Source organism: Chelmon rostratus, chromosome 23 (genome assembly GCF_017976325.1).
Source record: "Chelmon rostratus isolate fCheRos1 chromosome 23, fCheRos1.pri, whole genome shotgun sequence".
NCBI lineage: Eukaryota > Metazoa > Chordata > Actinopteri > Chaetodontiformes > Chaetodontidae > Chelmon > Chelmon rostratus.
In genome coordinates, this window is record NC_055680.1 from 11,231,873 (window position 1) to 11,258,142 (window position 26,270).

At 41.8% G+C, this 26,270-nt stretch overlaps 1 protein-coding gene across 1 annotated transcript; it reads right to left on the bottom strand.

Annotated features, from left to right (window-relative positions):
* Positions 1 to 3,520: 3,520 nt before the first annotated feature.
* On the bottom strand, positions 3,521 to 25,326 carry zgc:194930 (uncharacterized protein LOC557813 homolog). The gene is made up of 3 exons (XM_041965371.1): positions 25,059 to 25,326; positions 12,076 to 12,128; positions 3,521 to 5,667 (listed from the first exon to the last, which is right to left on the bottom strand). The coding sequence occupies exons 2-3, from the start codon at positions 12,105 to 12,107 to the stop codon at positions 4,884 to 4,886; spliced, it is 816 nt and encodes a 271-aa protein (XP_041821305.1). The 5' UTR covers positions 12,108 to 12,128; positions 25,059 to 25,326; the 3' UTR covers positions 3,521 to 4,883.
* Between the last annotated feature and the right edge of the window lie 944 nt (positions 25,327 to 26,270).

Here is a 26,270-nt window from a genome sequence, read left to right on the forward strand (position 1 = left end):
CCTTGTGTGTCCACCTTTTTGAGCTGCTTGAACTGCAAATTTGTCCTTGGAGATAAATAAAGTATCTATCTATCTATCTATCTATCTATCTAGTAATTTGGTTAAACAGCTGCTCATGGTTGGTTTTAATGCTGCTCAGAGAATTCATCATAATGAAGCAACATGACACCTGACAGTGAGGCGCATTTATGTGTTTTTATGCGTTTTCTGACACAACACGATGCTAAGATGGAAAGCATCAAATCTTTATTCAGCGAGGCTCTGGAGACAATCCAAGTGTTCAATGAAAAAGCCGAGGCGTCGGTCTTCAGACGTCCGTCAGGTTTAAATGGTTGACCAGAGGGAAAGATAATGACATCAAGCACACCTGTGCTTGTTCCTGTTAGTATACATGGGAATTGTTGTTGCCAGGGTTCAAATACAAAGAAAGCTGCTCAGATATATCTGAGGATGACTGCTTCTGGTATGTACTTCTGTTATTTTCATTTCTTGACTGCTTTCTGTGTTGATGTATTTTTATTTTCATGGCTTTCGGATTTCTAATTGTAAACAACATTTCTCACAATGAAGCACAGGTGAGCTCTATTTGACGTCATTATAAGCCCTGAGATTCCCCTTTGTCAAACATTTGCCCTGATGAAGGTCTGAACACTGAAGGTTTACCTTTTTGATGAAGGTGTGACCAAAGCGAGACTTTCTTTATCAGGATTTGATGCATTTGGTCTTGTTGCACCTTGACTTTCCTGTTGACCAGATAAATTGTAAATGTTGTTCTGGTTTATTTAAAGTCAATCCCACAAGCAGTCTTACTGCTGTAAATACTCACGATAGCGTCGAATGTGTGTTCATCCGCAGGTGAAAATAGTCCCAAACAAAAGGACTATTTACTCACTGTTTTAGTAACATTTGGTCATCAAAATTAAAACAAGCAGCACAGCTCATCACCAGTACAACATCCTTTAATCATGGAATTAATGAGCAACGTTTGGTAAAAACTATCAGCTAAATTTACTAGCCATTTTAAAAGTATCTTTATATTTGTGACCTGTTTTTAGGAAAGGGGTTTGAGGCTGAGTGCCACAGAAAGTACTGAGAGGCAGACTCACATTTTCAGTTTTGGTCTTCGTTTCATGTTGATGGTAACAAAAGCTTTATCTCTTGCATACTTCTCCATGGGTTGATGCCATTTGTTAGACCCTTACAGACTCATGAAACTCTCTCAGATGAAGCCAAAAATGCGCCATTGAGCCAAAACAAGGCTAAGTTTGTTGAAGCTGAACGATCATATTCTCCCCAGTGAAACTCATTTTTCATGAGCATAAAGCTCACTAAAAACACCATTATTAGACCAAAAATGCACTGCAATCCTGCTTAAACTTAAACATTTTGTTTAGAGGATTTTTACCCGACAACAGTGATGTGATCATGTTCATATTCCCATAAATAAACAATATGCAAAACATGTATTTTAAGCTTTATGCTTTGATTAAAATAGGGACTCTTATTTGGAAGAAGTTGCAAACCAACATGGAACTGTCCTTTAAATGTGACTTCTGTTGCTTATCCCAACACTTATTTTCAAAATTCATACCTTGTATTTGTGCCGGAACAAAGCCCCAGCTGTGCTCTATCTATCTATACATAATCTACCTTTCCGCGGATCCTTGAACTGATTGAAAGGATCAAAGTAATCTGGTGACGCACAAGCAGAGTTCAGCTCTGTGGTTTTCACCGCGAAACGGCGCGCTGATGAAAAGATGAGTCAGTGGTTTGATTAAGCAGGAACTTCACAGCAGATCCTGTCGTCATCGCGTGAAACAGATATATGGAAATGCTTTTCTCATTTAGGGAGACAATCACACACACACACAGACACTCACACACTGTGCATGGTGCGTCTTTTCTTCACACTGACAGCAAACACAGGGTATAAATTCAAATCTTCATAAAGAAAAATCTCATTTTTAGTTTTCCACCAGTTCTTGGAGCAGAAGCCTGTTATAGATGGTGTGATTTGATTCCTAAAGAAATCTGGAAACTTCCACTGACAGATTCGGCTACACACCCTACTGTAAATGAAAGTACTTGTTAAATTGGACGTTTTCAGTGTGGTTTTGCTCTTCGTGGAATAAAGCACTGAAGAAGAAGCTTCCTCTCCTCTCTGCCGCGTGGAGCCGAAGTCAGTCAGCCACATTTGTTGTCGATGTTTCCAAGGTGCTCTGTGTGTGTCTTCCCGCTTCAAGAAATAAGGCCCTGAGGTGTTCATTAGCCGAGGCCCTGGGGCTCTGGATGCTGCCTGCCGAGGCTCTAACGGCTGCAATGGAGAGGTTTAAATACAGAATTCCCGCAGTGATCGCGCCTGTTCATGGAGAGGGTGGGAGGTAGCACTTGCAAACAAGCATTTGATGTCATGCAGAGTCACAGAACCACTAAGAAGTTCCATTTGCATCAACTTCGGTGAACTGTGACCTTCAAACAGTTCACCATTGATTAATAGAAAGCCATGTTGAAAGCTGACCTTTGTGGGGCCAGAGAGGTCAAAATGGAGGAAACTATTGTAGCTTATTAGCTGTCGCACCATCAACTGTAGTTTGAGCTTCTATTTCAGAGTATAAACTGCTCCATGGTTCACACACAGTTGTGAGACAGGAGTCCATGTGGCAAATACACATCTTTAAGTGTGTACATTTATTGTCCTGTTAGCAACCATGCTACACTACAAGCTAGCAAGCTAAAGCTACAGCAGCCCTGTGAGTATAGTCACTGTGTCACCAAGACTCTATAACCAGGTAGTTTAAATATATTAAATTGTGAAGACATGTGGATTAATTTAGCTGTTTATTTTCTGGTGTGATCAGGCCTTAGCATGAAAATGTTAAAGCAGCTTTAGCTTCAGTAATACAATGTATTTCCACATGAAACCACATGGAAAGATTTATTTACTATAAGGATTTAAATCGAATCATTTTAGTCTGATTGGATCGCTCATTAGCGGTTGTGGTAGAGCCAGTGTTGCTAATTTAGCGATTAGTTGACTTTTTTTAGAACACAGGTGCAAGAAAAAGTGTTCCAGACACCATTATAACTCAAACACATCTCTTCCTGATAGTTTCTTTTACAGAGGACAGAAATCAGAAATCTCTGATTATGATGATGATGATGGTTAGCAAAAAAGAGATCAGAATTGTAAGAGCTAAAACTACTGATGTGTACAGTTTGACTAACTGCTAGCCTACTATGCTAACATAAAAACTAAAAAGTCACAGATTAGTCGCAAAGACAAGTGCAGCAACTGCAAAACAAATCTTCAGCTCTCCAAAAATGTCAAAACTGAACTAAATGAACATTCTTCTCACTCAAACGTGAACAGCATTCAAGTCATGTGTCCTCCCCGATAGCTAACTAAAGCTAACTAGCTAATTTTTTCTCTACACCTGTAAAATCTATTCTGAAGGCCAAATAAGAATAAATAACTACACACAAATACAGAAAGTACCTCCATGGGGGACATTTTTTTTAAGTAAATTGCTTTATTTTATAATACAAATATAAGTAGAAATGATTTGGCAGGCAAACAATAAGCGAAAAGGGGAGTCGCAGTGAAACAATTCAGAACTTCATTGAGCAAAGCAGCTTATTTAGCATTAACACATGCTTCAATCTGTCATTTCCTCTACACATCATCTAGCCTCAATTAGTTCTTTTAGGCACACGAGAGAGCTGCAGATTGAACTAATGTCACAGGCCAGACTAGAAACTCAGCCTGAAAAACAGAAAAAGAGCGATTTGGGTGAATTGATGGCCGCTATGTAGTGATATGACCTGGTCTTGTTCAGCGAAGGTTGAAAAACTGCAGAAACTAAGGCAACATTAGTGAAATGTATGAGTGGCTATTTTCTATTTTATTCTTTGGTAACCTGCTCAAGATCTCAAGTGTGCATGGATCTTTTGATATGCACCCACGTAACGAAGGGTCTCACAGTAATGTTGTGCATTAAATTACATTATTAAAGAATGTGACATAAAGAATGAGAATTGTCAGTGTACATGTATCTGATGTTGTATGAACAGTGTAAATAATTTCTTCTAAATTTCCAAGTAGATACAATATTCATTCTGAAAAAAATCAATAATGACACAATAAGCTATAAATAAGGAAATGCTCATCCTCTTCCTCATCCGTTTAGAGACATCCGGTTTCTTCTCACAGTAAATGAAAAAGGATGCCAGTGAATATATTATAAATAACAAGAGACAATATAGAGACAAAGACATGGGTAGTGTACAAAAAACTTTGCTTTGACCTCTTTCGCCTGCTCGGAGAAAGGAGGGCGAGATTCCTGAAGGGACAGCAAGCTGTGGCAAGGACTGTGTTCACAAATGACATCTTAACTCTCTGTGAGCAATTAGCATAGCTTTGCTCCAAAATGAGGCAAACTTGTGACAAAAGCAACATTTTGTTTTTCACTAATACCTGTACGAGGGCAGTGTGGACATGGCAAAGCTGTCAGTGAGCACGTACAGGCTTATGAGGACAGTGGAGTGTTCCAAAGGGCGAACAGGCGGACATGGCGAGATTCAGTCTGCACGACGTCAACCTTCATCTGTGGCTTTATGCAAACCTCACAGCGTTGGAAAAGTTGCCTCCCTCACGAGGCAGATATTATCTTCTGTCAGTGTGACCAAAATAAAAAAATATCTGAGACTTTGAGTTCAAAAATAAATGTGTAAACAGTTTTCCTTCATTCGTTCCCTGTTCTTTGACAAAAACACCAGAGGTGTGATTCTGAACTGTTCCGTTTCGTGGTGGTTTTGAACGCTCAGTCAAGTCACATTCAGGTCAAAGTTTTTGGGTGATGAGCGAGAGAAGGTGCAGAGGTCTGTCACTCGAAGTCCTCCCCGGCGGTGGCGGCCTCCAAAGCAGCGAGAGCCTCCGCCACCATAGAGTCCGTAACACTCTGCACCTCCTCCTCCTCGTTCCTCGCCTCCTCCTCGTCCTCGCTCTTCATCACCGAGATCCCGCTCTCGACGGTGGAAACGTCCGGAGTCTTTGCCAGTCTGAGCTCGTCCCTGGTGTCGGCCGAGGACAGGCTCGTGGTGCTGGTGTGGATGTCCACTGACAGGACGCTACCCTCATCCCCCGTGTCGCACGGGTACTCCGGCGTCCCTCCCACGCCCTCGTCCGTCTCGTCCGCTGACAGGCTTTCGCTGCCAATCACACACTCAGTGATGGAGCTGTCCCACCTGTTCCTTGTCTCGCGGTGTCCCCGCTCACCATAACTCCTCTGGTTCTCGTACTCCTGTATATTGGGGTAAACAGGCACCTGGCTCGGGCCTTTTTCCTGCACCATCCATCTCGTTCCCAGAGCTTCAGGCTGGATGATGTACACCTCTGATGGTGGAGCGCTGCTTTTCCTGTGCAGCTCCTTCGCAGAGGGTGCTGCGTGCAGCCTGTGGTTGACATGGTTGTTGTCCACCTCTAGTTTCAGTGTGCTGTCGTTGGACTTGCTGTAGCCCAGGTTGTGGAAGCCCTCCTTCTGCTTGCTGTGGCCGTTGAGCGGGTCGGTGCTAGGGGCCCCGCCTGAGAGGTGGTGGGGCTGGTAGAGCGAGGTGCCTGCAGAGTCAGTCTTCCTCACATCCACCGCCACAGAGGGGTCGTAGATGTAGCTGTGAGACAGACAGGCAGAGAGGGTGTTACTTCTAGTGTTGAAATTATTTGTTGACTAACTGATCAGTGTTTTAAGTCATTTATCAAGGACACCTGGCATTTCTGTACTGCTTTAAGATTCTAAAACACACTGATTCATTATTTACTCTTGTTGTATTATTGTAATTATACTTTAAATACTTTTAGTAACATAAGCAGCTCTAGGGATGGCGGTCGACCGCTTTGGTCCACACTGAAAAGTCTCAACAGCTATTGGATGGATTGTGATGAAATCTGGCACAGCGACTCATATCCCCTTGTGATGAATTGATCAGAACTCTTGTGATCCCTTAACTGTTCAATACCTGCAAAACGAATAACATTCCTGTCAGCCTTAGCTTTACTTTGTTTTTTGTTTGGTGCTAGTTAGCAAATGTCAGCATACTAACACGCTGAACTAAACATAGTTAACATGGTCATTTGCTAACATCAGCATGCAACATCAGCACTGTCATTGTGGCCATGTTAGCATTTAACGAAAAGCTTTGCTTTGTGTTAGCACAGCCTCGCAGCTAGCAGCTAGCATAGCTGTAGCCTGAGTCTGGTTGGATTTAAGAAAGCTGAAAATAAACATCTGATGAAGTCACTTTGGGTTCTGGGTTGTGATGGAAATTGCCGACACTATAGACTAAACGGAACATGCATACCCTTGATGTTTACATATAGCATGTAGCTGTGGCTGTGCTAATGTTTGCCTTGCTCATGTGAATGGGGGGACAGGACAGGGAGCTTCAAACTGGAAAATCCTGACTTCTAGTCTCGACAGTCGTTTTGTTTGTATTGCTGACATCCACACAGTAGAGGTACTAATTTTACGTAGTTCAATAGGAAGCTGCACCCAAGAGGCAATTAGCCTTGCTTAGCTTCAAGACTGGAAGCAGGGATAAACAGCTAGCCTCGCTCTGTCCAAAGTTAGATCCAACTAGAGGAGCTGTAGGCTTATTTATGAACTCTAGAGAATGCCGGGCAAGCTTGTTCCCCTTGCTTGCAGCCTTTATGCTCAGCTAGGCTAACTGCCTGCTGACTCTAGCTCCATACTTGCTGCTAGATTAATGGTAAAAATATAAGAATCATGAGAAAAAAAAGAAAAGTAAGGCTAAACACTATGCAAAACATAAAGGCATCATTTAAAGGAATAATTTAACATCTTGGAAAACGTTTATTCTCTTTCTTCCTGAGAGTTGGCTGAGAAGGACCGAGCTGCAGCTAAGAAGCAATTAGCCTAGCTAAGTTTAAAGGCTTGTGGTTTCCCCGTTTGTAGCCTTTAAGCAAAGCTACGCTAACCGTCTCTCTGCCCTAGCTCCATGCTTAACGCACAGATGTCAATCCAGCTAACTCTCAGAAAGAAAGTGAATGAGCATATTTTCCACAGTTTACTGATTTAAAGGAGGCTCCTCTTAGATGTTACCTTAATCAGCATAAGGCAAAAATGTAAGGTGATCACTACTTCACTAGTTTTTACTACAGAGGAAGTTAATGAAACTACATTATCCCTTGGGCTCATAGTTTTTGATTTTTACATAGCTTCACTGAAAAATAAAGAGCTGTAGTACATATTACCACAAACACCTGGATTTTATGTCTCCATCAGATCTGTTGTTTCCTGCTGTGAAAAGACCCTGATCAAAACAGTTCAGAAAATGCATTTTACAGTGGAAACCAAGAGGAAAAATGGAGACAAAAAGACAAAAGGGCAGCTAATTATGTGCCAGACTCTAAAAAAAAAAAAACCCCAACAAAACAATAAATGATAATAAACACAAATGTATTCACGTTTTGTTTTTCATTTCTTTCATAATAGCAGAAATAATGAGGGCTAGTCATGCCACACAGTTCAGCTCATTAAGATGAGTGACAAACGTTGAATACAAAAGGGGCATTTTCACTCGCAACCAGCATAATAAGAGTCTTCCACTCTCAGTCAGATAAAGCAACTCTGCTGCATTATTTAGCCACTGATGCGATGGATTTCTTCTTCTGGTGAACCCCTGCTCTCATCTGGTCGTCCCTCTGCTGTGAAATCACTGCTCTGCTGGGTAAATCACAGACTGCCATACGCTCTGCACAGACTTGTCGATGTTGTCCCAAATTCCTCGTAGGACGGAAGTGGTCCATAAAGGTCTGAGACTAATTAATGCTCATTTAAGCTCTGCACCTTAAATAGCCCCTCATAGGCTGTAATGACTGTCTGATACTCTATTTTGGAGGATTTTTTCACAAGGGTAGCATAAGATCGCACTCTCACACACCTCAACAGGTATTAGGAGTGATGGCAGGGGGGCTTTATTTTGTGGACGGTGTAACAGGCTGTCAGACATCACCTGCTGCGAGAGCCTCATGTTTTCCATCGCTTCTTCCTTTCATTTGTTTTCTCCTCCACCCTGCGAGCCTCGTTACCCCAGCGGAGCTCCCATCTCACACCTCTCCAGGTGCCTCTCCACCCCTCCACACAAACCTCCTCCTTGTTTCTCTTCCTTTGTGACTGTAATGTAGTCGCAGCCTGCTAATCTACTATCCCTTTGCACTTGACTTCTCCTTGATTTGAGCTCCTTCCCTCGAGCTTTTTCCATCCACCGTCTCACTCCCGCCTCCTCCTCCTCCGTCTTCGTTCTCAAGTTGTCCTCTTGACTCTTGTTTTCTGTGCTACCTCTGCTTTTTAAAAAATCGTACCTCCTTTTGGCTTTACTTCACACTGCTTACTAGTCATGAATTTAACAAGAATCTGAGAATTAAGAATATGACGTTCAGATGTGTTGATTGATTCAATAGCAGCTTCCCCCCCCCGCCTTTTTTCACCTCCTGGTAAGCAGACACAAAAAACCCTCACCCGCCTACACATTTATAGCCGCAAGCTAACACACAAATGCTCACCCTCTCTGACTCGAGCACCTTTCTCTCACCCTGCGTCCTCCCCTCCGTCTCCCTTCACAGTGGAAAGCTGAGGAAATGAATGTTTTCCATTTCTCTCACCACCGCTGTGTCCCGGCTGCCAAGGTGAAATTTGAGGCTCACTTTCAGAAAAGCCAAACACAGAAAGTGTTTCATAAAAAAAAAACATTTAAAAAAAGCAATGATTGATAAAGCTGGACAAAAGCCGCGTGAGAGAATGACACTCAATGACATTTTCACGGACAGCAGGCTGACCTTTTCATTCCCGAGCTATTTTCAAAGAGCAGATGCAGAACTTGTGGCTGCAGCTTTCTGGTTTTTGGTGATTTTCAGATACAAAAAACGGACAAAAATTTCACATTTTTGAGAACAGTGCATAAAAAAGGCCAAACTGTCAATGTTCAATCGAATAAAGCAGCTAATGCAAAGCACGGCTTGCACAAGGAGTCACACAGAGAAAGAAGAGCAGCGTCTCCCCTGTGTTAAGATCACATTTTAATACCAACGAGCCTCTTTGCATTAAGTAGGTGCAGTCGATTCTGGGGAGTTCCTGCTTTCCCTTCTCTGTCGGGATTCCCTTTCTCTTTTTGTTTATGTTAAAGACTTGTTTTAGGAAGCTCCTCCACTCTATAAGAAGCCATTATTTGCATGTGAAGCACCAGACGCGATGCTGTTTACTACATCAGGAGTCAAACACTGATTAAGTTATGGGAGAAGATTCCTTCCTACAACAATTAGCCACACCTGATGTTGGTGATGAAGATAGCGACGCTTCTTGTGCTACGCAGGTTTAAGATGATTATGTTGGTTTAAAACATACTGCAGAGTGCAGCTGTGTCTATAGATTTTATACCACCAACACCATCAGACGTGTGATGAACACCCTGATCTTTACTTCTCTTAATGTGAAGCACATTGTCCTTTAAAGTCAATGGAAATGTCCACCTTGCACTGCAAAACAAGAAAGTTTAAATATGCTGTAAATATTCAACAAAAGAAGAAGACACATAAAGCTATCTCTCGTACAAGAATCATTGTAATTTTGTAATGCTTTTTAAAAAAAATGCTAAATATTTGAATGGGACTACAGCATTAGCTCACTCGGGAGGTAAGAAAGAAGAATAGAAAGAAAACACAGGCTCATCCAGCAGAAAAAGTCGGCTCTTTTGTTTAATTTTTGCAGCAATGCGATGAAACCCAAACCCTAACCCTATCATGCAGCAAGGAGTTGATTTTTTTTATGGATTTATGGAAATTTACCAAGAAAATAATTGACTTTCCCGCTGCAGTGAAGTGCTGATCACTCTAATTTACAGTAAATGAAGCCCTTTTATGACAGATGTGGCTCATAAAATGTGTTAAAATACACAAGTAAGAAGAAAGATTTAAAGAAAGCTAAAATTAACTTCTAATCATGTCCCAGAGTCGCTGTAAATAAGGAAGAAAACAATAAAAGTCTTATTTTTGCACACAGATGCATATGTTTAATTCAATTCAATGCTGCCAGTTTTCAAACTTAAGGAAACACAATAAGAAATTCTGGATTAAAAAAATGAAGGAAACGAGCTGCGGGCTGTTTGAGCGTCAGCCTGCTGATACTGAGACCAAACTGTTGACCCAGCAACCTGCACGCCCACCATGCCAAACCCCAAACACCGCTAAGCCCAGAAATGTGACACCCCAGACAATTAGGAGGGTATGTGTGTGTGTGTGTGTGTGTGTGTGTGTGTGTGTGTGTCGCAAGCGTTCACATGCGTGTCTTTGACATGGGAAAGAAAAAAAAAAGAAGTGTGAAGGGGGGGGGGGGGGATTACGATTCTGGTATGCGAATCACAGCGCGGCCTTTCATTAATCTGCAATCAAAATCTCGTTTCCCGGCCCTGCTCTGTCTGCTCACTCGCCTCAAAAAGCACAGCGATGTCGAGCCCTGACAACGATGCCTTGTAGACTTTTAATGAATAGACAGTCCTGAAAAGAACTACAGTAACCAGGGGTGATGGCTATTGGCATATTGACTCACAGTTTGTACAAAGAGTCCACGTGAGGCCGAGAGTGCAGACATATTATAAATGGACCTCTCACTATCTGCATGAAACAAGACAAGAAATCATTATGGGGGTCAGGAGACGTTAGAGCCGGTACTGTGGACCTGCAGATAAGGAAATCTGCAGTGAGAGGCTGTTACTGAGGAGGTGGACATTTCTCTGCTATTCAAGTAACTGACTCTGGTGAGGTCGAAGGCACAGATGTGTTTTTAGCTAAATGCTAACACCAGCATGCTAGCATGACAAAACGCTGATGAGCGACTGTAATGTTTACCATGTTCACTCTGGTAGTTCAGCATGTTAGCACGCTATCACTTCCTGATTAGCACTACCCACAATGTACAGAACTGGTTTTTCAAGCTATTTTGGCGTAAACCAAAGTACTGAACAAATACAAATTAAACCTGTTGATGGCAAATTAAATTAATTAAACAAAAACAATACAAAGCACAAAAAAGAAAAGCAGCACAGACAAAGGCCAAAGAGTACAGAAGCTTCTTTCTTATGTGCTGCTAAACTGTAAGTTGTGTAAATGTAAACCAGCAATTTGATGTATTTTCTATTTTCATTTACTCATCCTCTCGAGACGCTCCTGGTCTTTAACTTGCCTTGAGTCAAAACTTGAGGATTTTCTGTTGTTCTCTCCCATACAAGGGTTTCCCCCACTGTTTTATGGTGGAGGTGTGCCACATTGCGGTAAAACAAACGCTGCTTCCGATAACATCATAAAAAACGAATAGCCTTTTACCAAATAAAAATTTAACCTTCAAGGAAGGGAGCACAGGAGCCGTTTCACGCGGTAAATGCCATATATTTAATGAGTGCGGCTGCTGTTTAGGGCGTCATCTGCTCAGTAAACTGTCCACAAGTCTGCAAACGTTTCCTTGTGTTCCCTGCTATCTGAATCGAGGGTTTATAGCAGAGGGTATGTGCAGATTGTAAAGCCCATAAATGAGTGATTTGGGGTTTCTAAATAAGATGCATAAATAAAATTGACTCGACATTTGTTGGGCATTTATCCTCATTTTCTGACATTTTAAAACGAACTGATTAATGACGAAACAAACAAATAAAGGATAAGGACAATAATCATGAGTTGCAGCCCTGCAATGAACATTATGAGCATTAACATTGTAAAAAGATCATTCACCCAAAGTCCAAAAGGACATGTCACTGACTTCCTATTTCTTCAGCAGAAAGAAATCAATGAAAACTGTTGACAGTCAGGTCTGTGGATTATCCAGAGAGTGATGGGGGCAGCGTGCCTGGAAACTGGCCACCACTAAATTAGAAAAATGTGGGTGGCAATCTGGATGAACGAACCCCTCACATCACTGAAAACAAGCGATTGAAAGATTTTGTTCTGATAATATTCGCTAGAAGGATCGTGCGAGACAAAAAACAAGCACACAAAGAAGAAGACACACTTCTCACCTTTTTATCATCCTGCAGCATTGGCACCCCATTTGGCCCGCTGTGTCGTGGAGCTGTGGAGGGACATTAAGAAAGCAATTAAACTTTAATCACACAAACCGCCTTCGACTGAACAGCAGACAAAATCGAAAGCGACAAAACTTGTTTGGGAACACGGGCATATCGTTTGCGACGTCTGAGCTCGCTCGTAAAGGAAAGGTTACAGTCGGCTCCACAGACACCGGCCTGCGCGGCGACACGCACTCACTTTGACGGAGTCCGAGACTGCTATTGATCGGCCAGTTCACCACCTCTGACATGTGAGTGGTTTTTAAACGAGGGCTTTTTTCAGGGCTCTCTCGAAGATTTCACCTCATCAGTCAAGTTTTTGCTTTGCCCTTGGTCTCGACGGTGTTTGGACACGAGGATGAAAACTCTGTCTGCCTGAAGCACCGATAAAGATGTTATTGCCATCCATCACTGTTGTGTGTGCGAGCGTGTATCGAGGAGTGTGTATCTCTGAGCAGGATGGGAGTGACCTTTTCTATCCTGGTGGTGTGTTTCTCCAGGCTTTGGCATTTCATTGCCTGGGTAAATAATTAATCACCGAGTCTTGAATGGGGTTTGTCTGCAAGCGAAGGAGAAAGAGAGAGCGACAAAGGTAGAGGACACAGTATCTCTTTGTGGACTGAAAGGAAGGATGTGTGCCCACGAGACAGAACTGTTTCTATACTTAACCATAACTATCTGACCCTGTGGGTCTTTGCTTTACATTCATCTGAAACTTTGAGCAGAACTAGACAAGTACAGTAAGTCCTGGCTCATCACAAATGATAGACTACGTTCAGGGGATAAATCTGGTGTTACTCTAGATTTTTCTTCTTGATTGTCCAACTGAGGATGTAAATCTTTAAAAAACAAGACATAAATATATGGCTAAGCACTTTCTTCAAACAGGTGGGCACTGTAGTTTTTACCAAACATGACTCAAAAAGGAGAAAAAAACGCATTTGCTGGGGACTACTTTCAGTTGCGGACTAATACGCATTTGGTCCTCTGTAAGTATTAACAGTATGTAGGATTCAAGGTTTTTCTTTGAGTTTAAAATGATTTCTTCCCAGGAATTTATTGCTGTTTTTGCCCTGAAACAAAATAAATTAGATTTTTAACGGATGATTAATCATAAAATGACATTCATTCACATTTCCCTGCTATTCTTATTCTTGCACATTCTTCCTGAAAGGTGAAAAGGGGCAGCGATGCCCATGCAGTGGTTTGTATTATTACAGTATTTCTTCCCTTAAGGCAGTATCTTTTCCGTGAGCTGAGGACCTTGAGCTTGTGGTTTTTGGACACTTGTTTGTCGGGCCTCTTTTGCACTCAGTGCTCCACTCAAAACCTGATTCAAGATGGAGGTCTGCACCTCTGATTCAGCCACTTGTTGACTGCCGAGTTCACGTTCCAGATTTTTCACTCTGCTTTGATCACTTCATGTAAAGAACACGTCACCCAGTGCGACAGTGTGGCTCACTGGTGTGTTTTTTAATCTTTCTTGACAACAATGGAGCTATACAGCACAACAAGATAAAAATTTGATATATCAGGTTTTGCCAACACAGGCAATACATGCCGGCAGGATTACTTCATTGATGATTTTTGTCTTTCATCACGTTTTTTGATAAAAAGATAAATATGGGAAATCTCTTGCCACAACAAATGTGTCACAGCTCCTGTTAGCTTTTTTTTTCACTCCTTTGTATCAATTAGTTCAGCAAATTGTCTAAATGCGGTAAGGCCAGGCAACTATGATGTAACAGGCTTCACTTGTGCTGTGGGACGTCAAACAGCTTTGTGCAAAGTCCTGGAGGAAGCCCTCCTCACGTTAGCATTAAAAACACACACAGACCTAAAGTGGTCATGCTGAGTTATATAATATCACAAGCTGCTAGGCGAGGCTATAAATCCCAGGCTGTGAACAGGACCACCATGGCCAGGTCATGAAAGGTTGTATTATTTGTGCAAAAGCGGCAAAGCCTGACTTAGCTATCCCAAGACGTCTAATTATCCCACCACGTCTGCTGCCGTGCACCACCACATAAAAGAGACCAGAGGTGGGTGTAGTCACTGAGGATGGAGGCAAAGTCAACTCGGACAAATCTCACGAGTACAATCCCCTTGTCTTTGAGCGCCGTCTGTTTTCTCTTTCTTCTCCATGGACACAATCTCTTGTGATTTGAGGTGGGCTTGACCGTAACCTGGCTGAAACAATCCCCACCACTCATTCATCTGCATTTTCACCGGGACCTCCGGCACATTCACAGACGCTTAGGAAAAAGCTAAGAGGCCACACCACCCATGCCAAGTGCAATCCAAAGAAAGGCCCGGTGGTTTGACAGACTTTTAAAGTGAGGACCCGGTTTTAACACACTGCTGGACTGGCAAGCATCCACCCTGCTGAAGTATCCCTTATCTTCCAGGAGGGGAGCAAGAGAGGAGGTAATTTCCCAGCGGGCATCCAGAACTATCACATAAATGAAACGTCGTATTAGTCCCGGCGGAGCGCCGAAGTCACTATCAGCCAACTTTTACAATTACTAGTCACATTCAAGCAGGTCAATAATCACCTGACAAGCTCCAACTCTCAATCCTCTGATCGCTCAGCCTGATTTCTGCCTCTGCTGCCACAAGCTTCCTCCTCCTCCTCTTCTTCTTGTGGTGCGGTGGCATTTCTTGCCTTGTGCATTATGTATATTCCACATCTCAGCGATATGTGTCTGCTGCTTTCCGCTCTCGAAACCCTCGGGGGTGTTTTAATGTGCTCGCCTCTGAGTCTTGCGGGCTGCTTGGATTCGTTTGGGGAGCATCTCGAAGCCCAAAGCCTCCTCTGCCAAATACGACTGCATATTTGTTGCAATAAATGGTCCAAAACCCTTCGACACGACGGTTCCTGAATTGTTATGAATTAATTATGAGCATGAATAAGTTTGGTTCCTTCCTGGCACCATGTTTTCACTCCAGATAAAAACACAGTGACAGTACATGGATTAGTAAGTGCTGTGACAGTGGGGTAAATTTAGCAATAACTTACTTTCAAGGTATTTCCATTAGTATTTAATCAGTAACACAACATAAAAACAATATGAGAACAAAGTGAGAGTCAAAGAGAAGGTGGTACAACATGAACTTCTGAGGAGAATTCATGCCTGCAGTCAACCTCATGACTTTCCCTCTCATGCGTCATATCATGGGAACTGAACAAGGTTTGGAAAAGCTGAAGGCTGGAAAACAAGGTTGTGTTCAACAAAACTTGACACAGCAACGAGGCGGTTAATTTCAATTTTAAACTCTTTGCATATGCAAAATACTGTCGTTTACCAGTCTCCATAAGTCTGCAATTATGCAAGTTAAATACAAGTTAAAAATCTAAATTTGACAAATTTTAATAAAGATGAGTTCAATTAAATCTTTAAAATGATACAAATTCATTGTGTTTTTATTTCTCACCACCAGAAATGTGTAATTCATTGTTACATATACATTTTGTTGTGTGTTTTGGTTGACTTCTAACATCGAGTGAGCACACACCATCAGACAGGCTGACTGAGTCGGAAAAAGCTGGTTTGCGTTGGCATGGAGTTGGGTTGCACATTTGCAAGGCAAAAACTGACTCCGGGTTGACTGACAATGTGGTTGCAGTGTTACCTGCCCCGGGCGCCCCATTCTGCTTCTGGTCAGCAGAAACAGCTCGGAGTCGGAGGGGAACTAGTCCTGCAGGGCAGAGATGACTCTGTGCCGTCTTAGCCCAGGCTGCTAACGACGCTGCACCGAGCAGCAAGGGCTCATGAGTAAGCAGCCACTTACATCACTGTACTGATAACTGAGTGACATGAAAAGTCGAGGACAACTCCCAAGAACTCTGCTCAAAGAAAATGACAAGACGAACATGACTAATAGGACATGTTCTGGCTCCAGTGTGTCTGCTTGCAGCTGCCGTCTTTGCTACACTGTGTTTGCAGAGTAAATAGCTATAGATACACACAGAGAAGTGGAAAAACATGCCAGTGTGGTGAACACCCATTAACTCCCATAATATCGATCGACGATGTCTGTAAATCGCTTGCTTTGCCCGACCAGCAGTCGTCATCTGAACACATTCAGTTAAATTCCTGCTTGGACTGAGCAGCAATAAAACTCTAAAGAACGCAGCTCACGCATGATGTCACAGAGTCATTCATGAGAAACTGAGAGCCATGCAAACTTGTCAGGAATGAGGATTTTGTCTGCGCCTCCAAAGCCTCCCACAGGCTTTACAGTAACCAACAGCAGCTGACTCAGATTCACATCACAACACCCAACTGACCAATCATGTTGTTGCCCTGGAGACTTTCCAAAGTCATAATGAGATCAAGGATTCAATCTGTGCATCAAATGACAATCACTCATTCATTCAGATATTGGCCATTGTTGGCTGGCAATAACAGTTCTTTCTCCGCTCCCTGTGCCGTTCAATATATTATATATTGCCCCTGTTTTTTATGATAGGGAAGATCGTAGGACGATTACTGAAGGGGAGAGATATTTCAGTGCTGGCAGCTTGGCTGAGCTCCCATTTTTTCGCTTTCCGAGTTTTCGCTCAGAGGAAATTGAAACATTTCATCTTGGAGAAACAGGTGCAATAAAAGTGGGATTGCTGTAGAGTGTCCCCTAAATGTGGATTGGATTGAAATCCAGGGGATACCTGCGGAGGTGGCAGTCACAGCCAGTTTTGGAAGATTGCTGCGGGTGGAAAAATTTCATCCGGAAAGATAAGGCTTAAAATAATTCTTCCTCTGGAAAGACTCCGGTTGGAATTGATTTTACCTGTTCAGCGTTTTGTTTGCAAACAGAAGTTATTGTATGTGCAACAGCTGAAAACTACAGTGCATGATGCCTACTACTACTAAGATGAATACACAGGTTTGATCGCAGCTCATCTGAATCAAGGAACTGAAATTATAAATAACTACAATACAAAGATTCAATTGAGATCCAGAGCCCCCCCGAGAAGATGGTGGTTAATGTGGGTGGAGAGCCCTCCTCTCAGTGTTTGATGTGGATGACTGCAGTTTTTGCTGTGTCATTCAGACCCAAATCGCTCAATAAGCTTATTATATTCCATAAAAATGTAAGAATTTCTTCAGACATAAGGGATTGCAGGAGAGGTGAGGCGCCCCCACCATAAAACACTGTGGGAAACCACATATGAAATCAGCTCTTGAAACACTGACAAGTAATGTTCACAACCTGTGAATACAACTTGAACTTTTTTACAACTTTTTGATCTAAGCACTCCAGGTACCTCCAGAATACAATAAATATATGCAGGACTGTTTGACTGGGAGATTCTTCTGAATTCAGCTACTGTAAAAACAGCCAGAAACTGTCCAGAAAGCAAAGAAATAGTCTGTCACGTGACCATTTATGCAAAAAAAGATACAACACATGGTTTAGAGATGCTAACAGGCAGATATTCTTACACCTTTGGACAAAGCTAAGCTGGCTGTTTCCCCTTGTTTCCAGTCTTTGTGCTAAGATAACATTAGCGCTAACTCCTGGCTGGGACTTCATTTTCAGACAGATGTGAGAGTGGGGTCGATCTCCTCATCTGCCTCTTGCCAAGAAAGTGAATCAGCATATTTTCCAAAATGTCAAACTATTTATTTTATGACGCCCACAAAGGCAGTAAAGAAGAAGACTGCAGCCAAGTAAACATGGATGTAAACCCAACAATACAAACAAGTACATGTTTGAAACTGTGAAAGCTACTGCACTGATTGGATCTCAAAACACAAGCCTCCCCTCAGTGCTGCACATCTGATACCAGCTGTTTTTGTTGTTCCCTTGGACGACTGAAATCTATCCAACCATTCCTGTATGACTGTGGGTTTGAGTTGCTGGTCTAAACACGCCGCATACCAACACTTTAAAACTAAATACAGGTAGACGAGGATTAGGGACAAAAACAGAGAGCTTGAATAACATTACAGGCTTGCTAATAGATCACAAAAATCCCTTTTCTCTTATCTACTGGCAGTAATTGAATGCACATTCAGAGAGTTGCTGCCTGAGGTGCAGATATGAAGATTTCTCGCGGAGGGTCTTGGGTGAACTTTTCAAAAAAGGAGCCGAGTTTTTCGCAGACAAGACCCTGCTGTTGCCACATAGCTCAGTCACCTGATAGATCCATGAAAAGATCAGCTTATGTAAGCTGTGTGTCACATTATAAAGTCATAATTTACATCTTGACACATTGGGCGTGCGTGTGTTTTCTGTGTGTGTGGAGGGAGATCGTGTTCATGTGGGTGACATGGGAGGGGTGTAGTGATGGAAAAGTGGGCTAACTGGTCTGACATCCATCTGACTGGCTGTTGTTTTTGTTTATTGTTTCTTTATCTTTTTGTTCGTCCACGGTGTGTTTCGTCACACACTTTCTTGAAATTTGAACTTTCAAAGACGGTGCAGACAGAAAACGTGGCGGGAATTTCCACTTCTACAATAGTTGTGCATGTCTGGGATGCTAGAAGGGAAGCTGCTGGACGTGTTTGACCCAGTTTGAAGTAAATTACAGTTTATTCCCCATCGTCTACTTCCACATGTCAGTATTGTTTCCCCAAATGTTGCCAACCTTTTACCAAACCCGGTCTTCACTCACAAGACTCCTGAGAGTCGATCAGAGGTGCTCTGATCGATCAGGTATTAAATCATCACAAACCAAAACGCATCATCCCATGTGTTCAGAGACCAGTCTAAAGCTGAGGAGATTCATTAAGAAAATTAATTTGCAACAATTTCGATATTCAGTATAATTGCTTTAAATAATTTATTAAGCAAAAGTGCTGAATAGTCTCTAGTTCCAGCTCCACAAATGTGAAAAATTGCTGCTTTTATCCGTTTTTCATTACTGGGTAATAATAGGGAATTTTTTTGAGGCTATTTTCTGAGAATTTCAGTTATTATATAGACAAAACAATCAGTCCATTAATGGAGAAAACAGTCTGCAGATGAATCAGTGATGAAAATAATTGACAGTTGCAGCCCCCAGACGGATCGTCCACAGTGGTCCACATTATTTTCTGAGCAACAGGCTTGATGAGGAGTATTTTTTGAATGTACCATAGTTTTGTAAGTCTACGCTGTTGGGATCTGGGTTGAATTTTAGCATATTTTTACACTTTAATGTGCAGAGGTGATGTGTGTTGGCCTCGAGCGCTGCTAACATGCAGGTGATCAACTCTTAGAAATGCTGCTAACACGCAGCCTGTGGACATTGTTTCAGGACCAAAATCCTGCTCAGAAAGACTTGAAGAGGAGGAAGGTATTTCTGGCAGCTGCTGATTACAACAAGCGTAGAGCTGACATCAATAGAAAATTCATCAGCTACTCAGCAGTCGACGCAGGGAAACACTGAATTTTTTTTGACATTTTATTGACCAAATGAATAAGTGAAAATCATTAACAAACAATGAAGGAGATCATTACTTGCAGCCCTAATGACATATTTTGAAAAGAATAATAAATGTTATGGTGGCCTGTCTGTAAAGATGTTTAAGCACAGGGACCAATCAGTGATCAGTACCGGATCAACCAATTCTTATGACGTTAAATCAGTGATCAATACCAGCCCTGAAAGGCCTGATTGTCCGTATTGATAATGATCTGTATGAAATGCAGAATTACCTTCCAGAGTGGCTGATTTGCTGGTTCTACCTCAACCGACAAGACTTATTCTTAATTTCTCTCCTGCACTGTAGTTTCCTCTGGCAAATTTGGGCCGTCCTGTCCTGTGAGTGCAGTATGGCTGTGTTTCTGGTCTCTAATTTCACTGCATTCATTTAATTTTATTCTATTTTAATTGCTTAATTTTCCTTTTTATTGAAATTCTGACTGCTGTTCTGGAAGCACTGTGAATTACCTCTACGTTTGAAAGGTGTCATGCAAATACAATAAACTGGCCTTGCATTGGTTTGTAGTTCCTGCAGCTTTCTGTATCTCAGGAACACCAGGGGGGTGTGGCTGAAAGCTCTGGGAATAGCTCAGTGAACCTTGTTTACAATATCAACGAGGAATATGTGTCCCCAAAGTCCACGACAAACCTGTACCCTCAAGATTTTCCTTCCCAAGCTATGAGCCAATAAACATGCCCTGACACATTTAAGAACGAATGAATGTTTAATGAGAGTGATCGATTAATCATCTGAATTACAAATAATCCTTGCAGCCTTGTTTTGGTGCTATATCTTTTTGTCCTGATCTACAACAACAAGTTCATTTTATCAACTGGCTTTTATCTCATATACTGTACTTATTAAACATAAAGTAAAACTGAAAACAAAGCAATTATTGACAGGATTTCCTTGCAGCCATCAGCGGCCGGTGTTACTCTCCGCGTTTCTCTGCAGGAAGAAAACTGCAGCATTCGATAAGGTGCTCAGTGTCGGCCTCTTATCAGCTCCGAGGCTTTTAAAATCCAGCTGAAATGTCAATACATGATTTTAAAGTCTGTGTGGGGACAAAGAAAAAAGAGAAATTACGCTGTCTCTCCCACTGCTTTATCCGGCTTTTAATAACCTGCATATACAGCGGATGAGATAACCTTCCACACCTGATAACACCTCCCATAAGGTGGTGTTAGTTTTGTCAGCTATTTTTCACCACTATTGCCAAAACAAATGTTGGCACTGTACGTTTCTTGTACATGTTCAAGCTTTATGTTTCTTCACTATCAAACTTGACGTTTCTTCACATGTTGTGACGATGCTGTGGTTCGAGTCTGGTTAGGTTTAGGCACAGAAACCACCTGGTTAGGGTGAAGAAAGGATCATGTTTCATTGGCTGGAAAATGTCCCATCGTCACATTAAAAACCATTTTTTTCTGAGACACACGCTCGTCTCAAACAGCTGTTCAGCGCTTGTCCGTCGTCTCGCCTTGCTGTCACGCCACCGTCATCCCCTCGTCTCCTTGATGTAAAACTCAGCTCACATACATGTGGTGATAACCTGAACTACGTCACTGTGACACCTGTTGTTAGAAACGCTGATGTGATACGTGTGAAACGTACATATTTCACGCATCCGCAGTTTGTAGAAACGGACAACGCCAACATTTATTCTGGTGACTGGGCTGCTGTTTTTTATTTAGCAGTCAAGGTTTTGGGCTTTAGTTTCCTTACTTCCTGTTTTATGTTGAGAGTTTCTCCTCAGGTGTCGTGTTTTGTTTTACTTCCTGCTTATGATGCTGGATTAGTTTCACCTGTCCCTCCTGAGTCTTCCCTCCAGTGTGTATTTAGTCTGTGTGTTTCTGTCTTTCAGGTTGTTTGCGTTTGTCCGCCTGTCCTGTGTCACAGGTAGTTTGGTCATTTGTACTGACTGGGTTCAGCTTTGGCGATTAAAATTAGCTTTTTGTTCTTTAGCCTGCCTGCATGACCGTCCTACATTTGGGCTTTTGAACTGGCAAACATAACATTTGTCTTAGTCTGTTGTCAAATGTGAGTTTTTATTTGTTTGTTTAGTTTTTTACAGTTTCTGTTAACAAAATTAACACGATCATAATGGAGCTCGAGCTATTCATCTGAGTGATGTTATTTTTCAATTACAGCTCACACAAACAGCCCTGAAATACTGTTAAACATCGACTATTAAACAGAAGGCTGATCTGAATAAGGCAGGTGTGGCTGGGCAAGTGTGCCCATGGTGAGTTGTCACGGCGACAAATTTATATAAAGTAGTCCCTCGTGAAGGAATAATCTACATTTCATTTTAAAAATGTCTGCTTACGCATGCAATTTATTTCTGCGAGTCGATGTACAAGTCTGAAGGTCAGCGAAGTGACCGAAGTGTGTGTGTGTGTGATAATATGATGTGCCGTGTCCAAACATCGCTTTCAGATGGCCTTGGGCAGCAGCCTGATGAAAACAAGTCCTGTCTGCTCTCTATTACCCAGCAGCCCACACTTATCAATAGCACTCTCCTCCTCGCTCTCTCGCGCTGCAAACAGACCTGCTGCTGTTTTCCTCCCGTGGCTCCTCCTGACCCAGGAGCTCTGAATTGTGCTTTAGCAAGTAAACAAGGCTACGAGGAGCCGAAGAGGAGTGCACTTTGAAATGATGTAGAGCCGGTGATGCAGCGGCACATAGAAAGGGTAATCTACCTCTACATGATCTTTAACATTCAAACCAGCATTCATGTTCATAAAAATCAGCTTTTTTTGTTTTTAAGGATGATAGCTTTACATATCTAATCAGAAACGTGGACCTGGGATTAGGTTCATTGGTCAATAATCTGATTTACGGCTGCAACTAACGACTGTTTTCATTTTTAATCCATCTATTCTTACAAATGTTTGTTGAAATTTCCCAGAGCCAGAGGTGAATTTCTTGTTTTGTCAAAGCAACGTTCTAAAAACCGCAAAGATATTCAACTTAAAATCACATAAATTGGAGAAAAGCAGCCAATCTTTACTCTGGGATGCTGGAGACAGATAACATTTGCCATTTTTGCTTGATTAAACTGCAACAAGAAATAATTTACAAAAATAGCCGCAGATTCACTTCCTGTTTAATCAATTTATAGTTTCTGTTTCTCTTGTATCTGTGCTATGAATTTACAGCAGGAAAGGTGGAAAGACTTCTCTGGGATTTGTTTCATTGGTGATTATTCTATTTAGGGGTTCAAAGTAAGCATTATTTTCATTCTACAGCAGATTAATCAGTTTATCATGATGTTAAATATCAAATCAAAGATTACATTTAGAATTACATAAAGCAGAAGATTCTCACTTGAAAAGCTGACACCAGACAGAAGTTTGGCGTCACTGATTATATTGATGATTGCTGATTATTATTCTGTTGATTGACTGACTAATTTTCGTACGTAATCAATTATAGTTAATTGGACAAAACTCCCCAGAGACTCATTTTATGATGATGCTAGATGGAGACAAGAAAACAACCTTTAATTTCTGTGAAACTGGGACCAGGAAACCTGAATTATTTTACCAGAGACATTATTAATCAGTTATAACATTTGGAAAACGTCCACTGTGTCGATAAATTACTAATTTATAAGTTAAAAAAACTAAAAATGAGTGTGTCCTCTTTATAACAAAAGCACATGACAGCTATGCAATATTAAAGTCTTTTCTTTTTCACTCAGAATCAGAGTGCTTTGGATTATTCCTTCTTGTTTTAATGTCCACTCCTCTGACAGGTAAAATGATCATCCTTTACTTTAAAACAAATACACTGTACAATCTGTTTTCCAGAACATAACGTCAGCAGCAGCAGCAGCAATGAGCTCCGTTCCCATGCTGATATCCTGTTTCAGGTGGAGTCACCGAGCAGCAGCAGCAGCCCTGGTGCAAACCAGACTAGACCTTGTGCAAATATTATTTGCATACACTTTTAATGGCTTGTTTTTGTTTAATACGCTGCCACATGGGTGGAGTCTTGCACTAAAGTTAAAAGGAACTGGGCTCAGCAAACCACAACTTCGCATCCCGTGTATGTCGACTGTCATAAAGTTGTAAATCTCGCCTGGCGGGAGTTAAAAAACAGGTCCGAAAACCATCATCGAGTTTTAAGAGACACGCTGATGTATGGCAGCTGCTCGCACGCGGCTGTTAACATCATGTTTTGGGGGTGTTTTGTACAATCAGCAACAGATACGACCGATCTGCGCTCAGACATGAAGTTCATACGTGAACCCGGGTTCAGAGAGGCGACATGTTAGGTGTGCAAACAAAGCCCAAGGCCGTGTACATGAGTTCTGGTTGACTGATTCAAGACCACTCCTCCCCCTCTTCCTCCTCCTCCTCCTCCTCCTCCTCGTCCACTCCATCCCAACAAAGAACAAATGCCCCCAATAACAGCCCTCCATGAACTCATTAACTTCACCTGCCCGTGTGCTGTGTGTTCAAGGTGTGATGGAAATTTTCAACTTGGCTCCGGTGCAGTTTGTCACGATGTGTGTGACACACTGACACATTATGAAGTGCACTCTTGTCTTTAAACACGCACACACACTCGACACACTGTGTAATATTCATCAGCCTAAATGAGCTTTACATCCTGCAACGGCTGAAACGCTTAGTCAATTAATCGACTGGTAGATCAGCTTTTCTAATAACTGATTATTGGTTTGAGACACTGAACATTCTCCATTTCCAGCTTCATAATGTTCAGATTTGTTTCTTTTCTCTGTTTTATATTATGAACTGAATTTCTGTGTGTTTTTTTGAGTGTTCGTCAGGCACAGATACAATTTCCAGACCAGCTGGAACAATGAATTAACTCACTGGTAAAATTATTTCTTTTTTTGATTGAACAAAATCAATAATGACAGAATAAAAACTCAGACACGGTGGTTATTGAACAGTCTGATTTAAGTGATTTAACACTTTTAAACTTCACTATCACAAAAACATTTGCATCTCTATGTAAATAAAGTGTAAACAAAGTATTGGAACAAATGAATAAACAAATAACGCCATTAAAAACTTTAAAATACTTTGCTTATGACCATGTTTACCTACAGTGCATACACATGTATGTATTAATCTGTTCAGTGTTAACAGACTGTGCCATTATGTGCAACAGGTGTAGCCTCGCATCTCCCCCGACAGTGTAAAAGCTGCCTTACATTTGGCTAGGCTACTCAAACATTAGCTAACAGTCTTCTCATCCGTATTGATATGAACTGTGGCTCCATGTTAGCACACACACAGTACAGGTTATAGCCTGTGTATTATCAGGATGTTGCTGCTTTGTTCGTCGAAGCGGACCGTCGCCATATGGCTCACATCCCGACGTTCACCTGTCGCTGCGAACAACCGTCGAAACTGCGCTAATAACCCATTAATAACGCTTCAAAAACACTTTCCAGACACTTTAAAGTTAATTCAGAACAGCATTTTTCACCCCAGCGAGCCGCACACACCAGCAAAGTCAGTAAATGTTGTATGAACCTACCTGTTGCGCTAAGCGAAGGTGTGGCACTTTGCCCCGGGTGTCAAAAACTCACGGCTAACTTCTTCAGTTGACATTTAAGTGGTCTCACGGCGGGTCCTCTACTCAGCAGAAACTGGACAAAAAGGCGAAAAAGTAGAAGCTCCTTTCAGCGTGTTTTGTTGGACATGGCTTCCTCTGGTTTGACTTGCTTTGGTGAACCGCTGAGAAGAGTCCCCCCCCTTCGGTGACTCCACGGTCCCATGTCTCCTGTTCGATCAGCGGGCTGCTGATGGTTAGTTAGTCTGGGAAACGAGTGGACCACAGTCAAGTTAGGCGCAGCGACACACGATTGTTTCCTGTCGCCGCTTTCAAAATAAAACTCATGAACCCCGCTGCAAAGCTTGAACGGTTAATAGAGCTTATAAAACTGTTCTTACTAAGTTGTAAACTTAAAGTGAAATTAACAACGTGCTTTACAAACGAGGTTAAAGAAATCAAAACGCAACATTGAAAAGAAAATACCCGTTTTTGGATATATAGGTCTATGTAATCCAAACTAAACTTGTGCCTTTAACTTTGAAAAACTGATTTTACACCCCTTAAGACAGACATAAATCTGGATGATATGACTTAATTTTAGCACAGTGGTTCCCAATTAGTGGGTTAGGGTCCCAAAGAAAATCTGAGGGGTCAGATTAAAGAAATTGTTAAACAGATAAAACAGAAAAATGCACATTTTGATTCCCAAAAATCAGGGGGATAGACGTTTTTTTTAAAACATTGGATAGTATTGCAGATGAGATATACTGGTGAATCTCTGGGGTCAAAATGTACCCACATTGATACACACAGTCCGCCGTCAAAACACCATAGAGGCTTTAATATACCCGACTTCCTGTCCTGACCTGGCAACCTGCGTGCAGCTTGACTCGGCTTAACCTGACCTGCCTCCTCACAGTGACTTGGTTGATCATATGACTTGGATGCGATTAGAGTGGAACCACCCCTACCACTTGCTACCCACTTAACAAAACTTGGCTCCAGTCCAGAAAAAGGAAAAAAACAGATGCAGTAAGACTATGTGTGAGCCTGATCCAACATTTACACTGAAAAAAATGCACATAAAAGTTGCTATTTTTATTTTGAAAAGGTATGTTTTGAGGGCGATAATTCCACTGTATGAATTATTTTACATTGTAATGAAGTTTTGATGTGCTAATCTCTAAGCAAGGC

Coding starts and splice junctions, on each gene's coding strand:
- zgc:194930 (XM_041965371.1), bottom strand. CDS start 12,107: ATGGGGTGCCAATGCTGCAGGATGATAAAAAG. Junction 5,668..12,075: donor TGCTGCAGGATGATAAAAAG/GTGAGAAGTGTG, acceptor TCTGTCTCACAG/CTACATCTACGACCCCTCTG.